Here is a 22,697-nt window from a genome sequence, read left to right on the forward strand (position 1 = left end):
CTCTGCTCCTACCCTGCTCACTCGTGCGCGCTCTCTCTCTCTCTCTCTCTCTCTCTCTCTCAAAAATAAATAAATAAACTTTTAAAAATACTTTAAATTAGGGGTTCCTGGCTAGCTCAGTGTAGTGTGCAACTCTTGATTTCGGGGTTGTGAGTTTAAAAAAATCTTTAAAAAAAATCTTTAGGTGCGCCTGGGTGGCTCAGTCGGTTAAGCGTCCGACTTCGGCTCAGGTCACGATCTCGCGGTCCGTGAGTTTGAGCCCCGCGTCGGGCTCTGGGCTGATGCCTCAGAGCCTGGAGCCTGCTTCCGATTCTGTGTCTCCCTCTCTCTCTGCCCCTCCCCCGTTCATGCTCTGTCTCTCTCTGTCTCAAAAATAAATAAACGTTAAAAAAAAAAAATTAAAAAAAAATCTTTAAAAAATACTTGAAATTAGGGGCGCCTGGGTGGCTCAGTCGGTTAAGTGGCCGACTTCAGCTCAGGTCATGATCTCGCAGTCTGTAAGTTCGAGCCCTGTGTCGGGCTCTGTGCTGACAGCTCAGAGCCTAGAGCCTGTTTCAGGTCTGTGTCTCCCTCTCTCTGACCCTCCCCTGTTCATGCTCTGTCTCTCCCTGTCTCAAAAAAAAAAAAAAAAAGTTAAAAAAAAAATACTTGAAATTAATAACACCATAAATCAGGATCCTCATAAAGAATACATCTGGGCATCTGGGTGGCTCAGCCAGTTAAGCGTCAAACTCCTGATTTTGGCTCAGGTCATGATCTCACAGTTCATAAGATTGAGCCCCACATTGGGCTCTGTGCTGACAGTGAGGAGCCTACTTGGGATTCTGTCGCTCCCTCTCTCTCTGGCCCCTCCCCTGTCTGTGTGTGCATGTGTTCTCTCTCTCTCTCTCTCTCTCAGAATAATTATTTAAAAATATTATATATGTCAACTTAATTTTATATACCATATTTAGTTGAAATTAGAAAATTCATAAATTATTAACATTTTGTTATGAAAAACTTATCCCAGCTATAGAAATGAATGATTTTTAAATGTTCTTATTTGGCTATAGCGTGAGCTTTTGTGGTACAATGCATGTCACTTGAAAAATACATTAAAAATTCTAATAAGGGGTGCTTGGATGGCTCAGTCAGTTGAGCGTCCAACACTTGATTTTGGCCCAGGTCATGATCCCAGGGTCATGGGATCGAGCCCTGTGTCAGGCTCCATGCTGGGGGTGGAGCCTGCTTAGGATTCTTTCTCCCTCTGCCCCTCTCCTCCACTCTCATGTTCTCTTTCTCTCTCTCTCTAAAACAAAAACAAAAACAAAAACAAAAACCCCACAAATCTATTAAAATATCACTTTATAGAGACTTAAGACAGAACTAAAATAAGGTAAGGAGAGCTGTTTGAATGAAGTGATGTATAGGATCCTGTCAAGGAAATCCTGTCATCAGACAACCGCTTGCTAATTAACTGGCTACAGAATTAACCTAGCCGCACACTGCTTCAACACTCAAATTTATATATTTCCCAATTTTCTGCTTGCTCAGGTTGTTTCTCCATTGTTTAACCCATTTCCAGCTATAGATTCACTAGAATCAAGACCAAGCAGCTAAGCAGCCTGGATTGAAGCATTACTAGCATCGCTTCTGTTGCCATGGCAACTACGTACTGGCCAAATGCCAGGTAACATGAGGACCAACTGCTATGACTGCTCTTTCCACACCAGAGTTGACGGCTGAACTACTGTGCACTGATTAACAGTATGTGTCCACTGATGGTAGACTAATTTTGACCTAAGAAATAATCTTAATGCATAAAACTTACAACTAACTGGGAATTGTAACAAATATAACTAGAAATCTGACAAAGCCTATCGCTTTAATTTTCTGGAGGGAAAGTAATTTAAATATCAAGGTACTATATCCTTGGGCGACAGAAACTTTTCAACTGTGTACCACAAAGCTAGAAGTCATCCCACATTTGTACATAGAAAACAGACCAACAACAGGGCACCCGGGTGGCTCAGTAGGTTAAGCGTCTGACTCTTGATTCGGCTTAGGTCATGATCTCAGGGTTCATTAGATTGAGCCCTGCGTCAGGCTCTGTGCTGGTAGCGTGGAGCCTGCTTGGGATTCTCTCTCTGTCTCTCTCTGCCCCTCCCCCATTCATGCTTGCTGTCTCTCAAGATAAATAAACTTAAAAAAAAAAAAACAGACCAACAACAAACTGAGGGGGGTTCTTGTGTGTAGCACTAGGGACAGGCAGAGGGATGGCATTTCAAGCATGAATAGCCCTACATCACAGTCAACTCTCCCCACGTGTGGTAACCCAACTATCCCCTACGTGTGGTAAACATGCAAAGCACAAAAACAAGTACAAGTCATAACTATTTATTCATGTTTGACTTTTCATGTTGGAGTTTTCATTAATCAAATTCTGTCCTATCTTCCTTTCCTAGCCCCTCTGACACATCATTTTTCCACAACTGACCAGAAGGGGCAGGTACCTTTAAAATGATGTAACAGCAGCTGCAGTTTTTGCTCATGTTCCTTTTGCTGGAGAGTCAGTCTCCGGTCGCACTGCAATTTCAGATGTTCCAGTGCAGATTCCAACTCACGAACCATATTATCCCGTTCCAGAATCTTCATTTTAACTTCTTCATTCTCTAAGTGTAGTTTCCGTTCAGTTTCTCGCAAAATGACCACCTAGCAAAGAAATTTTTTGACCTTTTAACTTTGTCTTAAATAGCCTAATAGAATAAGCTACTTCTCTCAGGCTACCTAAAGAACTCCCTTAGTCCCCATGGAATAACTAAGCGGATGCTTTGTAACATACCCACAAAATAACCCAATAGTCTTTTGAGTTTGTTGGGATTCTGAACTGGTTACAAGCTTCATTTTAAATATAATGTGGCTCTATCACCCCCTCCATCATCTCTTAGACATGGTCTCTGCAGTTTATATTTACAATCCTATAACTATTTCTCTAGTCTAAGAAGATAACAGGAACCTAAAGACTCTTGTAACATCCAGGTAATTCCCAGTTTTAACTCCAAAATGGATGTTATAAATAAGTAACAGACTTTTCTGAAACTGTAAATACAGAGTTCAGTCTCAGACTGTGCATTTAGTCCAATGGGTTCTTCTCTGCACTGCTGTGAAGTGAAGATACTTCACAGAACTCACTAATGTAATGACCTTCTGTCTAGAAATAAATACTCAGGTTCCCAGGGTCAGAAAACCCACTGACCTTAACCTGGTTGCTTTGGGTTAAGAACCTGTGCTCTAACCCGTGAGTTCTCTGTATCAGAGCCTCAGACAGCACCACACCATTTTGCTGCCCTTCGTACATGTGGTAATAAGGATGCACTCTGATCAATGATAGTAGCTTACTACTGACAGTCATTATTCAAGAAGAGGGCTGTGTAGAACATTTCCATTAATTTTTTCATCTTTATTTCACTTGTCTAACAGAACTAGAATTTTATCTTAAAACTCCAGTGTTTTATTTTTCATTAATTGTCTGATATTCCTTTACACTGAATATACCTTTCAGAGAAAAGAGTTATCTGTTTAACACTTCATAATATATACCTTAAGAGAAGACATCGTTCAGGTTAATGCTAAAATCTACTATTATCTTCATTTCAGTTCACAGGTCTGATGATAATGTACAGGTACAACCCCCCCCCCCCCGCCCCCAGCAACGAAGGAAAGGGAACCCAAAGTTGGAGGGCCCTTGATTTTTCATGAATGCTGAGCAGCAACAAGCAAATCTAGAAAATATCCAAGAAATAGTAACTGAGGAATAGAACTTGAATTCTTCGGTTTTTAAAACTATTACAAAAAGCCCTTCTTTCAAAAGGCCCTTCCAACTTTAAGAACCTCCTGAAGTTGGACATGCACAAAACTTTCAGATGATTACACTCAGTACTGGGAATGGGAAATCATACTTCAACGGTATTTATGCCATCAAATTTTTAGGCCTTTCAATTTCTTAAATGTGAGACATATAAGCATCCTGACCCACCCTTCTATAAGAAAATCCTGTCCCTAGGAACAAACCTTATTGAAATATCTGAAAAGAATAGCTCTAATCTCAATGGGACTCAGGCAAATTAGTTTTTCCAGGACATTTGCTTCACTACAAGAGAGGTTTTGGAATGAAGCTCTGAGCGAGTTCTGGCGACTCCGGATACTTTCATTCTTGTATTCAATTGCAGCTTCCAAAGCTTCAATCCCTTCTTCAAGTTGGAAAAGAACATGTTCTTCCTAGATATAATAGAAATCACCCATTTTAAATGTAATACTACAACTTGGACTTGGTCATACACTAAGATCTCAACTATGCTATCGGAGTCTAACGAACATTACCATTTGTCTACTAAATTTTAATAACGTTTATCGAGTGCCTGCAATGCTACACAATGTATGTGTATACACACATATATAAAACATAGAATCATTGAATCCTTGCAATAAACTTTGTGTAGTAAAATGGAAGAGGCAAAAGCTAGGTGAGTTATGAAACGTCCCAAGGTCATAACGGCAAATGCCAATAACCAGGAAATACACTTGAACAAAGCCTCAGCCTCCAGGACCAGCACTATTGCCAGGTGTCTCCTTCCACAGCTCCTAAAGTGTATATTATGCGTCCGAGAGATCTGGATACTCCCTACTATCCCTTCAAAGATCTATCAAAATAACAGACTGCCAGGAGGGAAAGAAGAAATAGATTTAGAATAAATTATTAAGGACTAGTCATCAGAAGAGAATCTCTAAGGGAGAAAAGATTATGGCATAAAAAAAAAGTAGTGAGAATTTAAGGACATGAAACATTTCATAAAATTCCTATGAGATGTCATTACGGAGCAAACAAAGGCATTAAAAATGGTGGTGGTACAACTTTTTTCATATGCTAGAGATTTCCTTCGTAGGGAAAAAAGAAAAAAAAAAAAAACCACAACAAACCTGATGAATCCCTGTCAGTTCTTTGGACTATCCAAACACATAATATTTGGGGGTGTCCAAATTTCTGGCAAGAAATTATTTTAAACTTGGTGAGACTTGGATAAATATTTCTGTATACCTGTATGTGTGGTGGAGGGTTACCACAACTTTGAGTTCCTTGAAGGCAGACCATCTTGTCCATACTCAAGTCCTTACTGCCTGGCACAGTACCTATCATACAGTTTAAACTCAGTAAGTATCTGCTGAATGAGTTAATGAGGAAAAAGGAGAAAAAAATATTTTCATATGTCTGATTATGTGATCGAAATATTTCTTTCCACTCCTTCCCCCAGCATTTCAAGAGAAAATAAGGTTAATATTTCTGATCTACCTAAAGAATAGACTGACTTTCAGAACTCCTTTTCTGGAATCCAGGGAAAAGGTATGTAATAACTCATTCCAGTGGGAGGTTGAGTAATACTTATTAAAAAAATTTTTTATAAAATATCTCCTGAAAGAGCCATTTTGTTTCTCTGTGCAATCACTAACCATCAAGGATTTGATGATTTGATAATCACTCCGTCAGGAAGAAAATAATATTCACCTTTTTAAGAAAAACAAACTTAAGTCCTGAAAGGTACATTGGTGAATGGATAAGAGGAACCAGAAAATAAAAGTGGACTATCCAAAGAACATATTTAACTTTTGAATGCATACTATGATATTTTCCAAAAACAAATGTGGCAAGAGTTTACCTTTATATATGTCTGAGAACAATTTGGCCCAAATTTAGTTTCTATAGTTTGCATCTAAGTTAGGGAAGTACTGAGATAATATAAGGCAGTATGACTACAGAACCCTGAGGATGGCCCAATCCAGTGAGGCTGCAGTGTATAAATATTCGTGATTCCCTTGAACCCAGCAATAGGTGTGGGTTGGCAAGATGAATGGCAATGGGAAACTGTTCCAGGATGAAAAATGGCCTGGAGGCAAATGACAGATTATCAAGAGTTGACTAATGTTTTATCACAGAGCACTGCTTTTTCACACATGCACCAGGGATCTTGTTAAAATGCAGATTTCTGATTCAGCAGGTCTGGGTGTGGCCGAAGGCTCTGCATTTCTAACAGGCTCCCAGGTGAGGCTGCTGCAGATCCAGAGAGCACACTGAGAGCAACAAGCACCTAAAGCAGGGGGTCTCCAAACAGTTTAGATCACACATCCCCATCAGTGAAAAACCAAAACCAAAAACAAACACACAAAGAGTAAACACTTTTAAGCACTGTACATACGTATATTTCTCCGTAAGTTATATGCACGTTAGTGATAAAACATGAAATTGAAGGTACAAGTGAAATAAACATAATAGTTCTTATATTTTCTCCTATGCCCCTCTCACTGAGCAACTGCTGTGTATTATTAGAAAAATGGAGTTGAAGTATTTTTTTAAATTTGTTTACGGAATTTACCCACAGAACGAAGTATTTGTCTATATTAAATTGTTGCAGAATCCTGTACTAGTTTAATCTAAAATCTTTCTATCACTTCCCATTATGAAAACGGTTTTAATCTATTGTGGCAAGAGAAAATAATTCTAAGCTAGTTTAAAGACATCGAAACAGCCAACTATTGCACCTAGATTTTACTGATGTCTTGTGTCACATCACAATCTCATGTTCCTGATCACCTGCTATTGGCAGATCTGTTTGGTAATGTTAATCTTGGCGTTAAGACAGTAGTGAGAGCAGAGCCCACTTGAGACTGACACTAAGAAGAACCAACCTTGTGGAAGAAGGCTGCACGGAAGCTCCCGTGGCTGACGGAACCCCACGAATTGTAGGAGGCTCAGCATTCCCTCAAACCAATCCAGACTGGCTGCTACACAGGTATTATGCATGGTGCTGTGTTTTCCCCACAAAACCCTAAATAATGTTTTTTAGTTACAGAATTCTACATGAAATAGAAATGTAAATGTTTCTTGATAGTGACAATGGAACTTCTACCCTTTCTGCAAAAATAATTTGCTCGTTCCCTTCCCCATGCCTTATTTATGGTGTTCTATCTACAACAGCCTTCTTTCTTGTATCTGCCAGTATCGTGGTTTTCACAATTCAGCTCAAGTTTCTTTAAATTTTTTTTTTTAACATTTATTTATTTTTGAGAGAGTGAGACAGAGCCTGAGCTGGGGAGGGGCAGAGAGAGAGGGAGACACAGAATCCAAAGCAGGCTCCAGACTCTGAGCTGTCAGCACAGAGCCCGACGCGGGGCTCAAACTCATGGACCGTGAGATCATGACCTGAGCTGAAGTTGGACACCCAACTGACTGAGCCACCCAGGCGCCCCTCAGCTCAAGTTTCTAATGCACCAAAGTTGCCTTGATGAATCTTCCCCCCACATGATCACTCCATTGCTTTGTATAAATAATATAATAAGTATAGTTTTATTACATTATTATAACTTGCTTTTTTTATGTTCTTCAGGGTTTAGAGTTTTCTTATATTTGTCTCTTTTCCCCAGACAGAGTATGAATTTCTCAAAAGAAGCATAATGCTTTTTACTGTTTTGGTTTCTTCTATAGGGTCCGGTAACAGTCTTGGGCAGGCAAGAATTCCTTAAATACTAATATTATATTTTGCAGTATCTTAGGCTCTCATACCTCTCGATCTACAAGGCCAGGCTCCAATTTAACAGCCCCAGGAGGACAGTCTGATTCTGTGATCCTCTCAGCTACTCATGTTATTAAACTGGGCAGTGAAGCTTATAATGCCACATAGCCCCCAATCAAGTTAGTCTTCAATTTCTTTCATCCACACAGTGAACAACAATCTCATTTATGAAATCTTTGCTCTTGTTCCTTCTTACCCAGCCCCCTTAACTTCCATCTCCCATTTGCTCCAATCTAAAACCATACGAGATTCGGCAAGGTGCGTGATCCCCAGCTACTCACTTTCCCTTAACAATCTTCTCTTGCTTTGGTCATGACAGGACAGCAACAATAAATATTTGCATAGAGGGGCATGTGGGGGGCTCAGTCGGTTAAGCGTATTACTCTTGATCTTGGCTCAGGTCATGATATCACAGTTCGTGAGTTTGAGCCCCATGTCCGGCTCTGTGCTGACAATGCAGAGCCTGCTTGGCATTCTCTCTCTCTGTACCCCTCCCCTGCTTGTACTCTCTCTCTCCTCTCAAAATAAATCAATAAACTTACAAAATATCTGTAGAGAACATGTAGGCTCAAAAATTCATACTTGTCTGATAAAGTAAGGGATAAGTACCATTGCCAACTGATGTAAAATTTTGAAAAAAGACACAGTCTGGGACAATTGTGACAGCCAATAAATATACTATCTTTTATAGAGTTTAAAAAAATAAAGGTGAGAGGAGCCATAAGCTCTCCCAAATGAAAACTGCAACTCAAAGGTATTTTTATTGGGATTTGAGTTCTATGCATCTACTTGGGCTGGAATATGCTCCTGCAGGCTGGGCCTTTCTGAAGGAATTAACCCTTAATGTCCTAGTCATTCATGTATGTAACGAATTACCTAGTATCCTTCAAGCAAGTTGCAGAGAGGAGGTAGGTGCTCTCTTTGGAAGAACTGAGAAAAAGAGTTCTTCAGCTCATCTGTGTTCTGTGATGTCAGATGAGAAACCCCAGCTGAGAAAGTCCCTACTCAAGGTAAGTGTTAGTTTCCCATCCGTGGAGATGCCAGTAGGAGGCCATGTTCACGGACCCCTGTGTGAGGATATCACAGTCTCTGGTCAAGCATGGCTTATGGCACCTAATGGGTGCCAGCTCAACTCATTACATCTGACAAAGTCTCAAGAAAACAGAGTTTACCAGATTTATCCATTTTTATGTTTAAGTTAACAAAGACGGAGGAAATCATCCAAGTGACCCATCATAGAGCACTTCCAGTTCTAAAGAATACTGACTTACTTCAGGTGACAACACACTACCATTTTTAAGTTTCTCGTCCACACTGTTTCTTCGTCTCTGTAGCTGATCCTTCTCTTTCTGGAGGGCCTGAACTTGTTCAGAAATCTTTATTTTCTCCTCAGCCGTGCTGCGTTGCAGCTCTACATTCTTTTCAGACAACTCTTGGTCCAACAAGTTCAGGCGAGTTGATATTTTCAAACTATCTATGTTTAAGACCTAAAAAGACACAATCAACCAAACACCCCAAAAACAGTTATTAGAAACCCAAACTGCATATAAATTAGGAAAAACAGAAAAAAGTTACTAACTGAATATATTTTGAGCTTCCACATTATTGTTTTCTCTTATGGAGTTTTTTGGGCTGGGGGGTTCATTTTTTAAAATCTTAAGTCGAATGCCTTTTTTTTTTTTTTTTTTTTAATGGAGATTCCAATGATGAATTTACTGCCAAGTATTGCTTGGCTATACCAGACTACAGAGTATTGGTTTTAAGAGGTAACAGTTTTTGGGGGGCGCCTGGGTGGCTCAGTCGGTTAAGCGTCTGACTTCGGCTCAGGTCATGATATCACGGTCCATGAGTTCGAGCCCCGCGTCGGGCTTTGTGCTGACAGCTCAGAGCCTGGAGCCTGTTTCAGATTCTGTGTCTCCCTCTCTCTATGACCCTCCCCCGTTCATGCTCTGTCTCTCTGTCTCAAAAATAAATAAACGTTAAAAAAAAATTATTTTTAAAAAGAGGTAATTTTTTTTTTATTATTTTTTAAATTAAACTTTTCTTCCTTGGCCTGTTACACAGTTATATGATCTGTAACTATAAGTTCTCTATAGGTTGAGATTTGGTTTGTTGTTTAAACATATAATTTGTTTCTGCTCTTATTTCATTCTGGTCAGAAAATATGGCCAATTAGAGTAATGGAGATCTTCATTATGGCCTAACTTAAAAGAATTTTTTTTTAAGAAAATTTTTAAGGTGCACCTGAGTGGCTCATTCGGTTAAGTATCCAGCTCTTGATTTTGGCTCAGGTCAAGATCTCACAGTGAGTGTGAGCCTTGCGTCAGGCTCTATGCTGGTAGTGTGGAGCCTGCTTGGGATTCTCTCTCTCTTCCTCTCTCTCACAACTTCCTGGCCCATGTTCTGTCTCTCTCAAAATAAACAAACATTAAAAAAAGAAAATTCTTAAAATAGATTTTCATCTAAGTAATTACATGTATATATACCACAGGTTTAAAAGTTTTTTAAAAAGCAGTCTCCCTACCCCACCCTCTTACCTGAGTCCCACTCTCCAGAAACAACTATCTTCAACCTTTCTAGCTATTTCTGCTTGTGTTAATGTCCATGTTTCTAAATAACATAACCAATTTCAAATAGTGCCCATAGATGGACTATTATGGAAGACGAGCACTTGGCACTATTATGCCTCCTCTATTTCTCCTCCCTCTAGTCTCCCAGTATAAGGTGTATTACAGTTTTATGTTAAATCAATATTCAGTTCACATAGCTTTGTGAGTATTATTCACAGCTCAAATGTCTCGTATAAAATTATCATTTCCCATAGGGTATGACTGCTGGTATGTTCTACTAATTCTTCTCCAATACAATTATACAGTTCCTCTCAATACTGGTTTTTTTCACTTGACCAAAACATAAATCAGGTCATCTTTTTGTTCTATTTTTCTGGAAACATTTTGCCTGAAATCTCCATCCTCCTGCTCCAAACTGGACTAGTTATTCTGGAACTTCCTTTTAGTATTATCCCTGGAATTTCCATGTTGGATCACACTTTCAGTACCCCAAGTCTTCCTTTTTCATAGCTGATGCCCTCATTTTTGTGGAGCATATCCTCTAGTAGTTTCCTGAGAGATGAGGTCAGAGATCATTCTTTTCACTTGAAAATGCCCTTATTCTGCCTCCATATTTGATTCAGAGTTAGGCTCAAAAGAAGTCTTGATTGGAAATAATTTTCCTTGTGAGTTGGAAGACTGCTGCAGGTCTTTTAGTGTCTACTGAAGAAGGTTGAGAAGTCCAATATCATTCTGATTGTTGAGATTTACAAGTGACTCATGTCTTCTGTCTGGTAGTTTTCAGGATCTTTTTTTTTTTTTTTTTTCCTCAGTATACTTAAAACTTCACAGTGATAAGCTTTTGGCACTCATTTTGCAGGCCCTTGATGACCAATTTCCATCTAGAGTCTCACATCTTCAGTGCTGGGAAAATTTTTGTATTGTCTTTGATAGTCCCCTCTTCTGTTTTCCCTGTTATAGCTTTCTGAAATTCCATTTCTTGGACGTTGGACTTCTGGATTTATCTGCCAATTAAATTTTTTTCTCTTATTTTCTATTAATTTATTCTTTTATTTACTTTCTGGGATATTTTCTCAATGTTATCCTCCAACGCTTTAAATTTCCAACAGTTCTCGGGGTGCCTGGGTGGCTCAGTCAGTTGAGCATCTGACTCTTGATTTCGGCTCAGGTCATGATTCCAAGGTCATGGGATTGAGCCCTGTGTTGGGCTCCGTGATGAGTGTGGAGCGTGCTTAAGATTCTCTCTATCTCCCTCTCTGTCCCTCTCTCCCTCTCGCATGCTCTCTCTCTAGAATATAAAACATATGTTGAAAAAATTAAAAATAAAATGTTTAAATTTCTAGCAGTTCTCATTTTATGGATAGACTATATAATCTTTCAACACCTTGAGAATATTAAAGGTTTTTTGAAAGTTTTTTTCAGTTCCTTCCTCTATTTCTGATGTCTCTGAGCTTCTTTTTTTCTTTTGGACTCTGACTTTCATGTTAGTAGCATTCCTGACATGGATGTCACATTTAAGAGTTAGGTATGAAAATGCTGATAAGTTCTGTAGTAGGTATACTTTGTCACCATGGGATGTATCTGGGGTCTGGCCACTTAGTTGGGGGCCCCCAAAGGTGTTTTTAGGTCTTTCTTCATGGACTGTTTCAGAAAATCCAACAATGTCTTGTTTGGAAGTATAAATCTGGCTGTCAGCATTTTGGGATCCAAGTAGGTGTTGAAATGGCTATCTCAGGATTCCTACGTAGACTGACTTTTATTCATTACCTCTTTTGAGTATTCTGACTTACCGTGACCATCTGCTGTACCTGGTTCAAGCTTCAGAAAATAAACCGTCTGGTCTTCAAAGTGAGAAAAGGGTGGTTTCCTGATGATGTCGTTTCCATCCTATGCCTCACTTCTGCCTTCTGAAAATCTTAGTCCCTTCATTTCGGAGTCTTTTTGTATTCTATGTGAATTCTATCTCATAAAGGTATCATTACTAAAAAAAAAAAAAGTTTTTTTACATTTATTTATTTTTGAGAGACAGAGCACAAGTGGGGGAGGGGCAGAGAGAGAAGGAGACACAGAATCTGAAGCAGGCTCCAGGCTCTGAGCTATCACACAGAGCCTGACGCAGGGTTTGAACCCACAAACCATGAGATCATGACCTGAGCCGAAGTCAGATGCTCAACCAACTGAGCCACCCAGGCACTCCTCTCATAAAGGTATTATTAAAAAAAACAAAAACAAACAAACAAAATACTAGGGGTGCCTGGGTGACTTAGTTGGTTAAGGGTCTGACTTTGGCTCGCGGTCTGTGAGTTTGAGCCCCCACTGGGCTCTGTGCTGACAGCTCAGAGCCTGGTACCTGCTTTGGATTCTGTGTCTCCCTCTCTCTCTGCCCCTATCCCGCTCATGCTCTATCTCTCAAAAAAAAAAAAACAAACAAAAAAACAAAAAAAAAAACTCATGCTACAGCTCTCATTCATGTCCCTCTTAAGCTCTCAAGGCATTTGGATTCCAGCCTCTTCTGCTAAGTAAGTAACTACTTACCTATACCTTCCCATCTTACATTTTTTGGTAATCTTTAGTCTTCTGTATCTTTTTTTTTTCCTTTATGGGCTTATAGCTTTTTTTTTGAGTAATAGCTTTACTGAGATCTAATTCACATACCGAACAATTCACCTAATTATTTATTTTTAAAGATTTTATTTTAAGTAATCTCTATACCCAATATGGGTCTTGAACTCCCAATCCTGAGACCAAGAGTTGCACACTCCACAGACTGAGCCAGCCAGGCGCCCCTAAGTCCCCGATTTAAGTGTATAATTCAATGGCTTTTAGTACTCTCACAGAGTTGTGCACCCATCACCACAATCAATTTTAGAACGTTTTCATTGTCCTCAAAAATAAAACCCCATGCCCCCTAGCAGTCATTCCACTCCCCATTCCCCACTCAGCCCTAAGCAACCATTATTCTACTTTTTGTCTCTACAGACTTGCCTCATCTGCACATTGATATAAATTACATGTACATACAACATGGGTCTTTCATGACTGGTTTCTTTCCCTTAACACAATGTTTTTGGGGTTCATCCATGTGGTAGCATGTATCAGAACTTCATTCTTTTCTATAGCTGAGTAACATACCCTAGTACGGATATACCACTTTCTGTTTATCCCATTCATCGGCTAATGGGACATTTGAATTTTTTTCATTTTGAGGCTATTGTGATTAATGCTGTTATGCACATTCATGTACAAGCTTTTGTGTAGACATGTGCTTTCACTTCTCTTGGATATATACCTAGGAGTGGAGTGGCTGGGTGACATAGTAACGCTATGATTAACCTTTTGAAGAACTGTAAGATAGTTATCCAAGGCAACTGTACCATTTTACAATCCCACAAGCAGTGCATTAAAATTCCAATTTCTTCATATTGTCGCCAACACTTAGTGTCTATTTTCCTGACTACAGCAATCCCAGTAAGTGTGAAGGAGTATCTCATCTATGTTTTGATTTGCATACCCCTGATGGCTACTGATGTTTCATATGTTTATTGGCCATTTGTATATCTTCTTTGAGAAATGTCTACTAGATCCTTCACCCATTTTTAATTGAATTGTCTTTTTATTACTGAGTTAAGACTTCTTTATATATTCTAGAGACAAGTCCTTTATCAAGTATATGATTTGCAAACATTTCTCCCCATTCTGTGGGTTGTCTTTTCAACACCAACTTTCTTGGTGTCCTTTGCATAACAAATGTTTTTAATTTTGATGAAGTCCAATTTATCTAATATTTCTTTTATTGCTTTTGCTTCAGGTATAGCAAAGAAACTATTGCTTAACCCAAGATCACAAGGATTTACACCTTTGTTTTTTCCTAAGGGTTTTATAGTTTTACCTCTTACACTTAGGTCTGCGACTTACTTTGAGTTGAAATCGTATATGGTATGAAAATAGGTTTTTTTATATCACATTCCATGTCCAAAATACATAGGATTGAACCTTATAAATATTTCTTAAAACACTGGAAAAAAATGTAATCTATTCACACCTTTTGTTCAGAAAAGAACCCAGCAGTATAACATCACCAAGTTTCTCTTCTGTTTCATTAAAACAATCTTCAAAGAATCAATTTTGCTTTGCTGTGCTGTGGGTTTCATTTATTTGTACTCTCTACTTACCTCAGTATGTTCTTGCTTCCTAAATTTTACATCTTGTTCAAAGTAGAAAACTTCAATTTTTCCCCCCTGTATCATGAAGTAAACTTATTTTAGGAGAAAGTTTTTTTTGTTTTTTGTTTTTTCCTCTTTTTTCTTTTGCGATATGGAACATATAGTAAAGGTCCCAGTTTATTTTCTTCTATTTACACATTGATATTTAAATGTGTTCATCTCTCTTGCTGTCATTTACATGTTTTGAGGGGTAGCTTTTCAAACTCGGCCCTGACAGGGGCATCTGGCTGACTCCACTGGAGGAGGGTGCAACCTGTGATCTCAGGGTAGTGAGTTTGAGCTCCATGCGATGTGTAGAGACTACTTAAAAATAATAATAAACTTAAAAAATAAAAAAATATATATAAAAGTAAAAATAAAACTTGGCCCTTACAGCAAGCGTGAGCAAGCTACCTGATACAGCACCAACAACAAGCCTGGTTAGAGGGGCTGCCCCTATCCCTGGGTGCCAATAGCTATTCAACATGAATGGGGAAAGGAGGACAGAGCAGAGGTAAGTTCAGGTTTCCACACTTGTCTGCCTGTTGTATTGAGGTGGAGAGGCTAAGAACACATGACCATTATCTCAGATCTTACTGGTCTAGATGCAGCCTGAAAGGAAGGTCTACTAAAGAGGCAGGTCATTGATCCTTGCTGTTCAATTACTCAATGTATAGACTGTCCTCGGCCTGATGGGCAGAAAGTCCTCCTCAAGTGTGGGGCAAGCCAGCTTCATTTTCAGATGCTGTTACTGCTATAGTTGAAAATATACATAGCTACATCCAAAAAACGTATCCCCTGGTTCTTCTATTCCTTCCATAATCATTCCTTTTTCAAAACCTGAAATTGAGGCAAACCCCTTCATAAAAATCACTTCTTTGGCTCATAAAACCCACGTTCTCCAGCAAAAGTTCTTGTAAAGGTCCCCAAGTCATTATAATTTGAAAACTGAACAAATCTTCATCACGTAAAATCTCTCTTTTACAGCAACCCTGCAAACCCCTAACTTTGGGTAGTAGTGATAGCTAAATCATTTTTTTTTTAATATTTATTTATTTTTGAGAGAAAGGGAGAGACAGAGTGCGAGGAGGGGAGGGACAGAGACAGAGGGAGACACAGAATCTGAAGCAGGCTCCAGGTTCCGAGCTGTCAGGACAGAGCCTGATGTGGAGCTTAAACTCACAAATGGTGAGATCATGACCTGAGCTGAAGTAGGACGCTCAACCAACTGAGCCACCCAAGCACCCCAATAGCTAGATCATTTTTAAGTCTATTTTCCCAAATTACCAGTGTTCTCTATACAGCATCAAATGGTACAATTTATTTCTTAAATATCCACTAAAATTAATAACCGAGGTTGCAGGGAGAAAAGGAGAGTTACTGCTTAATGGTTATAGACTTTCTGTTTGGGGTAATAAAACATTTTGGAAATAGGGTTAACATTGTGAACGTAATTAATGCCACTGAATCACACACTTAAAAATGGTCAGAATGGCCAATTTTATGTTATGTCTATTTTACCATAATTTTTCAAATACCCAAAAATGTTAATAATAATATACTTGGCAGAACATTGAACCAATGAACATTGAACATCCGACTTCAAAATTGCAATAGATTTTAGTAGTGGTCATTAAATAAGCACTAATATGCAAAAATACATTGAAAACCAGAAGAATTTTCTTTTGGTTTCTAATTTCATAGTAGTATGCTTTACTTCTTAGAGAGAAAGGTAATCCTAGTTTATATGGCTTACACCCAGAATCCAAGAGCATAACAAATAGCATACCTGGCTGGATCTCAACTTCTTATTTTCCAGGTGGCTCTTCTCCTGTAACAGGGCCTCCTTCTTACAAACTATGGCCTCTCGTTTTTTTAAATCTTCTTCCAGCTCCTCCAATTCTTGGCGTTGGTTCAGGACTTTTTCTACTTCTTCATCTAACCATTTCTTTTGCTCATCCAATTTCTACATTAAAATTTCAAAGAAACGTTATTACATCATTTATTTTTCTTCTGCCATAGGATGTATATTGTAATAATGCAATTTCAGATTGGCTAAAATACCTTAAATGAACATTTAAAAACTATTGGTGAGAATAACAAAACAGTGTTCCTGTCTAAAATCATTAGGAAGTGGTTCCAGTTAACATCTTGCTGTGTTTTATAGGGAATTAAGATGTATTCTCCGAACATGTTTGAGTCTGGGATTTTCTAAGTTGACAAAAGGACTGACAATTTTTCCATACATATATTAAGAGGTAATTTTGAGAACAGGCTGGGGGATCTTTTTCTCTGTCGTAGAGGAACATACCTCCATCACAGCACTTACACTGTTTGTTGCTCTACAGTCTGTCTCCCCGACTGACTGAGTTCCTTGACTGACCGGACAGACTGTCTTTTCTAACTCTCTATCCCCAATGCCTGCTATACTTCCTGGCCCATGACCGGCCTTCAATAAAATGTTATATGAATGACTGAATGAATGCCTGATCCAACTAACTAATCAACGAAGTAAGTAAATGAATACACGGTGGAAGACACATATAATAGGGCATGGAAATCCACTCTGCACTGTAGCCCGTTAACATCAATTATAAGATAAAATGAGCTGGAAGGAGTTCCAAAACAAGTATCTTAGTATTCTCTCAAATCGAGGATACCCAGAAAGAAAAAAATATGAATGGAATATGACTGTCTAAGATCAGTTCTACCAAGCGCCCATCCACACTGCGGACATGGTAATGAAGCAATGCCATATAAACAACAAATAATAGGGAAACAAATCATTCAGTACTATTTTCCAGTTCTTCTCCAATTGATGAAAATGGTGCTTAGAAATCTATATTTAAAAAATGAGATGGGGTGTCCGGGTGGCTCAGTCCGTTAAGTGTCTAACTCTTGATCTTTGACCCAGGTCATGATCTCACGGTTTGTGAGACTGAGCCCTGTCGGGCTGTGTGCTGACAACACAGAGACTGCTTGGGGTTCTCTCTCTCCCTCTCTGCCCCTCCCCCGCTTGTGCTCTCTCTCAAAATAAATAAACATTAAAAAAAACACAAAACAATGAGATAGTGAATATGCATGAGGAAAAGAGAGTGAAGTGGCCAAAGCAAAGTAGATCCAGTGCTATGCAGTCCTCCATCCAGACCTAGATAGCATGGCCCTACAAGCACTATCGCATCCAAATAATATTGAAGTAATATTGAAGCCTATAACAGTAGCTCTACAGTTTATAAGAAACAGGAAGGATATCCCAGAACAACTACAGAGACACTTTTGTTTCGTTATATCCAGCTCTACCTTAGAAACTCCATATAGGAGAACCTATGAAGTCTAGCAATTAGCTAAAACATATTCTATGAACATTCCTTGACTTGGAGTGGGGTTTGAAAAATTAATAACAGATCTTTTGTAAGGTCCATTCCAATAGGAGGGAAACCTGAAAAATTATGATTGTTGCTAATAAATGCTGTGTACAGCTAACTCCCAGGTACCATGTCAGCAAAAATGGAGTGAGGGACTGAAATGGCTCTAAGAAATGTCAGTACTGGCCTCACAGAGTAAGAAATATTTTGGCAGTGCTTTGAAGAATGGGTAGGGGTGCACATAATACAGGTTTTTTAGGGTAATAATAAATGAGTGGATTTTTCTGCATTTGATATAATAAAGGTTATGATTTATACAATTCACTGTACCTTAGTAAGTTTTCTGAAAATTTCTTGATTTGTCTTTTCTCCTTTAATAGCAAAGGTTCCTATCACACAGTTCCTATCACACAATTCAAAAAATACTTCCTTATAAAGGAGCTTCATAACAAATCAATATCCTATTCTAAGCTCTTTGGATACCCATATTGATTACTTTATAATCTTGTTCTTATTTAGGGTCAAATTCTGGAAAGTGGGTTTTTCTTTTGCAGTGTTTAAAAACATGAAGTTTTGTTTTTGTTTTATTAATATTTTTAACCCAATATAGTGCAAGCTGTGGAAATCTTTTTATTGTTGTATTCATTTAAAATTTAGATCCTTAGTATTTTGAAAAACAGGTCTCACTGCTCTGTGCATTCCTACCTCTCCTACTCTCTGCCCTTTCTGCCCAGAAATGTTATTACCAAGCAGCACAGAATGTCAGAGTGATAGCGCTTAACCAATGTCTAAAACATACTAGGTAAAATAAATAACTCGGAATACATTCATGTCCTCAATTTTACATTAAAATACATAAAATTTAAGAAAGAGCAAATAAATTTTTCAGAAGGTGATGTATTTAGCATTTGAGTGTAATTACGTTTAATTGCAGTATTTTTAAGATTTTTAGAATTGCCATTTTGAATTTACATAAAAATACAATTTTGTTTCCTTGAACTTTGAGTTAGTTTACAGATATCACTTTTTAAATGCGGCACTAAAACAGGGTACTTGGGTGGCTTAGTTGGTTAAGCATCCGACCCTGCGGTTTTGGCTCAGGTTGTGATCTCCCAGTTCATGAATTCGAGCCCCACATGGAACTCTGTGCTGATAGTGTGGAGTATGCTTGTGATTCCCTATCTCCCTCTCTCTCTCCCTTCCCCACTCACTCTTTCTCAAAAATATATAAACATTTAAAAAAATTAATGTGGCACTAAAACAATAACTTTTAATACATCATATATGGTGCATATATAATTTGGTTATGTTTGAATGGAGGGCTCTGATTTTTAGAAATGTATTGTTTCCATGGGAATAAATACAATCCAGTGAACATGGATTTCATGTTTACATTCTACAACATTCAAATAAATGCATTTTTTTTATGTTTATTTTTGAGGGGGGGGAGGGAGAGAGAGGGGGAAACACAGAATCCAAAGCAGGCTCCAGGCTCTGAGCTGTCAACACGGAGCCTGATGTGGGGCTCGAACTCACTGACCACGAGATCATGACCTGAGCCAAAGCCCGATGCCCAACCAACTGAGCCACCCAGATGCCCCCAAATAAATGCATTCTACTGAAAAAAGAATACAAGCACATTTCTGGATGAAAGAGTAATTTTTTTAATGTTTACTTTGTTTTTGAGAGAAAGATACAAGTGGCAGAGGGGCAGAGAGAGAGGGAGAGAGAGAGAATCCCAAGCTGTACTGACAGCAGTGAGTCTGACGCGGGCTCAAATCACAAACTGTGAGATCATGGCCTGAGCCAAAGTTGGATGCTCAGGTGCCCGAGAGTAATTTTTTAATAACAGAAAAGCTTTGGGAGAAATATTAGAAAATTTGTAGTCAAGTGGTAAAGTCTAGCGTTTGAAGATTTTATTCAGACTACACCACTTTTTACCTCCATTTAAACAACCATGAAAGCAAAGAGAAAGCAGGAAACACTAAACAGAATCGACAAACCTGGAATTGGTCTATACTTCCAAACGAACCTTTTCTCTTTTTCATCTTAAATGCATCAAGGTCCTCGGTTTCCAGTGTCAGAGAGTCTTCCTGTTCTGTTTTTGACTTTAGTTCCTGTAGAGAACAGAAATTAAAAACACCTTATTGCTTTCACTTCCTGGCCATCATTAAATATTTATGCAGATAATCATTTTCTTCACATTTACTTTCTTCCTTGTAAAAAGAAAGAAAACGCGTAGATGAAGGTTGGGGCTACTGGAGAGGAAAATAATGTTAGCCTCTCATTGAAGCAATAAAATCTCACAGCAAATCAAGGTTTACTAACATCACTTGGTTTTTTTTCATTGTTTGCCAGTGTTAAAAATCAGCACAGCAGGTTAAGAGTCTGAAAATTACAAATGTGCTTTTCTCTTCTGCCTTTCTGAGCTCATGACCTTTTAGTTAGTCTCTCCAAGGCACCCATCTGCCATGGGGATACTAGAAGTTATAACAGTAGAAATATGAAAAGTAATATTCAGTTTCTGTCATTCAGAAATAGGATTTTGTGCATGAGAACAGCCTTTCAAGATAGATGATGGGGGGTGCTTGTGAGTCAGTATAGCTGAGTCAGTATAGCATGCAGCTCTTGATCTCGGGGTCATGAGTTCAAGCCCCACGATGGGTGTAGAGATTGCTTAAATAAATAAACTTAAAAAAAAAAAAAGATATGGGGCTCCTGGGCGACTCAGTCAGTTAAGTGTCCGACTCTTGATTTCGGCTTGGGTCGTGATCTCATGGTTCATGAGACTGAGCCCCGCATCTGGCTGTGCTGACATCACAGAGCCTGCTTGGGACTCTCTCTCTGACTCTCTCTCAGCCCTTCCCCTACTCGTGCTCTCTCTCAAAATAAATAAATAAAATTTTTAAAAAAGATAGATCATGGTCCTTTATTTTCCATCCACATTTTAAGAAGCCTCAGGAGTTCTCCTGGGTTTAGAGATGATGCCTCTGTCCACCACTACCTTAGCAGGAATAAGGAAGGAGGCCATGAACCAAAGTGGGCTGGTCTGCATTACTATTGCTTATTGGTCCATGATGGATAAAACTACAGAAATTGAAAGTGTTTAGAAACCTTTATAAAATTTGGGGCGCCTGGGTGGCGCAGTCGGTTAAGCGTCCGACTTCAGCCAGGTCACGATCTCGCGGTCCGTGAGTTCAAGCCCCGCGTCAGGCTCTGGGCTGATGGCTCAGAGCCTGGAGCCTGTTTCCAATTCTGTGTCTCCCTCTCTCTCTGCCCCTCCCCCGTTCATGCTCTGTCTCTCTCTGTCCCAAAAATAAATAAACTTTGAAAAAAAAAAATTTAAAAAAAGAAACCTTTATAAAATTGGACAGAATAATTTTATGTCTGTTGAATATTAATAGTTACAATAAATAATTAAAAGATTGACTTTTATTGTATATTTTAATTTTTTATTTCATTTTCATTTTAATACTAAAATGGGCTTGACAAGCTAATAATAAAATGAAAACTGCACCTTCTCCACAGGTAATTTCAGAAGTACTGATATAAAGGAAGTAAAAGGAAACTCTATCATGTTCTAGCCCTGGGAATGGCAGAAAGAAAGAAAGAGATGGCAAGAAAGATGTGTGTTCCAGTTTTCTTCCCTCCGAATTTTGGCTCAGAAAGGGGGTGATAAGTAAGGTATATCACTGGGGGCAGAGGGGCAACACGCAGACGGTAGTGCAGAGGACCCACCCACAGGGGGCTGCCCAGCCTCGCTGAAAGAGCAGAAATGTTCGATCAGGGAAAGAGGGATGAGAGGTGTCTGGGTGGCTCAGCGGTTAAGCATCAGACTCTCGATTTTGGCTCAGGTTATGATTTCACAGTTCATGAGTTCGAGCCCCACGTCGGGCTCTATACTGACAGTGTGGGACCTGCTTGGGATTCTCTGTCTCCCTCTCTCTCTGCCCCTCCCCTGCTCATGCTCTCTCTCAAAAATAAACATTTATTTAAAAGAAGAAGAAGAAAGAAAAAGAAGAAAAAACGGAAAGAGACTTATCATATAGACTCCTTGGCATCAAGTGATGTGGATCCTGACAACCAATGACCGTTTCCCCACGATAACTGACTCCAAAAGTGAAGAAGAGGACAGGCCACTGGGCTAGCAAGATAGATGGGTACCTAGTAGCTTCAATGGGGATTCATAATGCCAGAGGAGGTGAGATGAAGCCAAAGCACCTCCATGCTCTAAACTGAAAGTGAGACCAGACTACAAGTTTATGCCAACTTGGGGCTTCATCACTGGGACCCAGCAAAGAAAAGCAGACAAGAGAGAGCACATTCCAGCCAGTCACACCCAAGGACCAACTGAAATTCAGGTGATCCTTTTCTCTTCAACTCCATATGATGCAATAAAAGCTGTATACCTGACCATCGCATACACTGGACTGAATATTCTTATTCAAGAAAGCTGAGAGTTACTTACAGGAAATGGTTAAATTACCAGAGTAAGGTTTGAACAGATTGGACATTTAGTTTGTTCCTAGGCTTCCAGCAATTATCGTGATGTGGATTGGGCAGGGTGAGAGGGGTGGTGGTGTCATAAAGAACACAGGTCTGCTGTAGACTAAATAAAATAAATTTTCTCTGCTCACCTGCATTGTATTACAAGTGAATATGACCCTGTTATATTTACCCATTAATTTTTTCATGCTTCCTAGCCTCTCGTCCGTAGTTATAACTTAGTCCCCGTCATAGTCGCAGCAACGCCAAGATGCTGAAATAAAGGCACCTTATAGTTGCTTGGAGCAGACTCTCTGCCCTTCCTCTTCTTGTGAGTGTACTATAGTAGGTGTCATCCTCTCTACATGTTACTCTAGACGTTATTGCCATTCTCTTACGATATAATCCCTGTTATAATATTAAAGTAACTGTTCACCAGGTATGATGCCAGGCTTTTCATATCTATTTAATTGT

The 22,697-nt window shown here is 39.0% G+C and overlaps 1 protein-coding gene across 3 annotated transcripts in view; it reads right to left on the minus strand.

Annotated features, from left to right (window-relative positions):
• Window positions 1-22,697, minus strand: part of KIF27 (kinesin family member 27) — a 92,610-nt gene that overhangs the window by 7,872 nt on the left and 62,041 nt on the right. For 2 of the 3 annotated variants that reach the window (XM_032595611.1, XM_030293733.1), the window contains exons 12-17: window positions 19,742-19,855; window positions 16,163-16,339; window positions 14,344-14,409; window positions 8,873-9,088; window positions 4,051-4,257; window positions 2,493-2,691 (exon numbers count right to left, since the gene is read on the minus strand). In XM_032595611.1, the coding sequence (XP_032451502.1) occupies window positions 2,493-2,691; window positions 4,051-4,257; window positions 8,873-9,088; window positions 14,344-14,409; window positions 16,163-16,339; window positions 19,742-19,855 (979 nt within the window). The remainder of the gene's footprint in view (window positions 1-2,492; window positions 2,692-4,050; window positions 4,258-8,872; window positions 9,089-14,343; window positions 14,410-16,162; window positions 16,340-19,741; window positions 19,856-22,697) is intronic. The other variant, XM_030293735.1, reaches the window with a different exon arrangement.

The sequence above is a fragment of the Lynx canadensis genome, chromosome D4, assembly GCF_007474595.2.
Source record: "Lynx canadensis isolate LIC74 chromosome D4, mLynCan4.pri.v2, whole genome shotgun sequence".
Lineage (NCBI taxonomy): Eukaryota > Metazoa > Chordata > Mammalia > Carnivora > Felidae > Lynx > Lynx canadensis.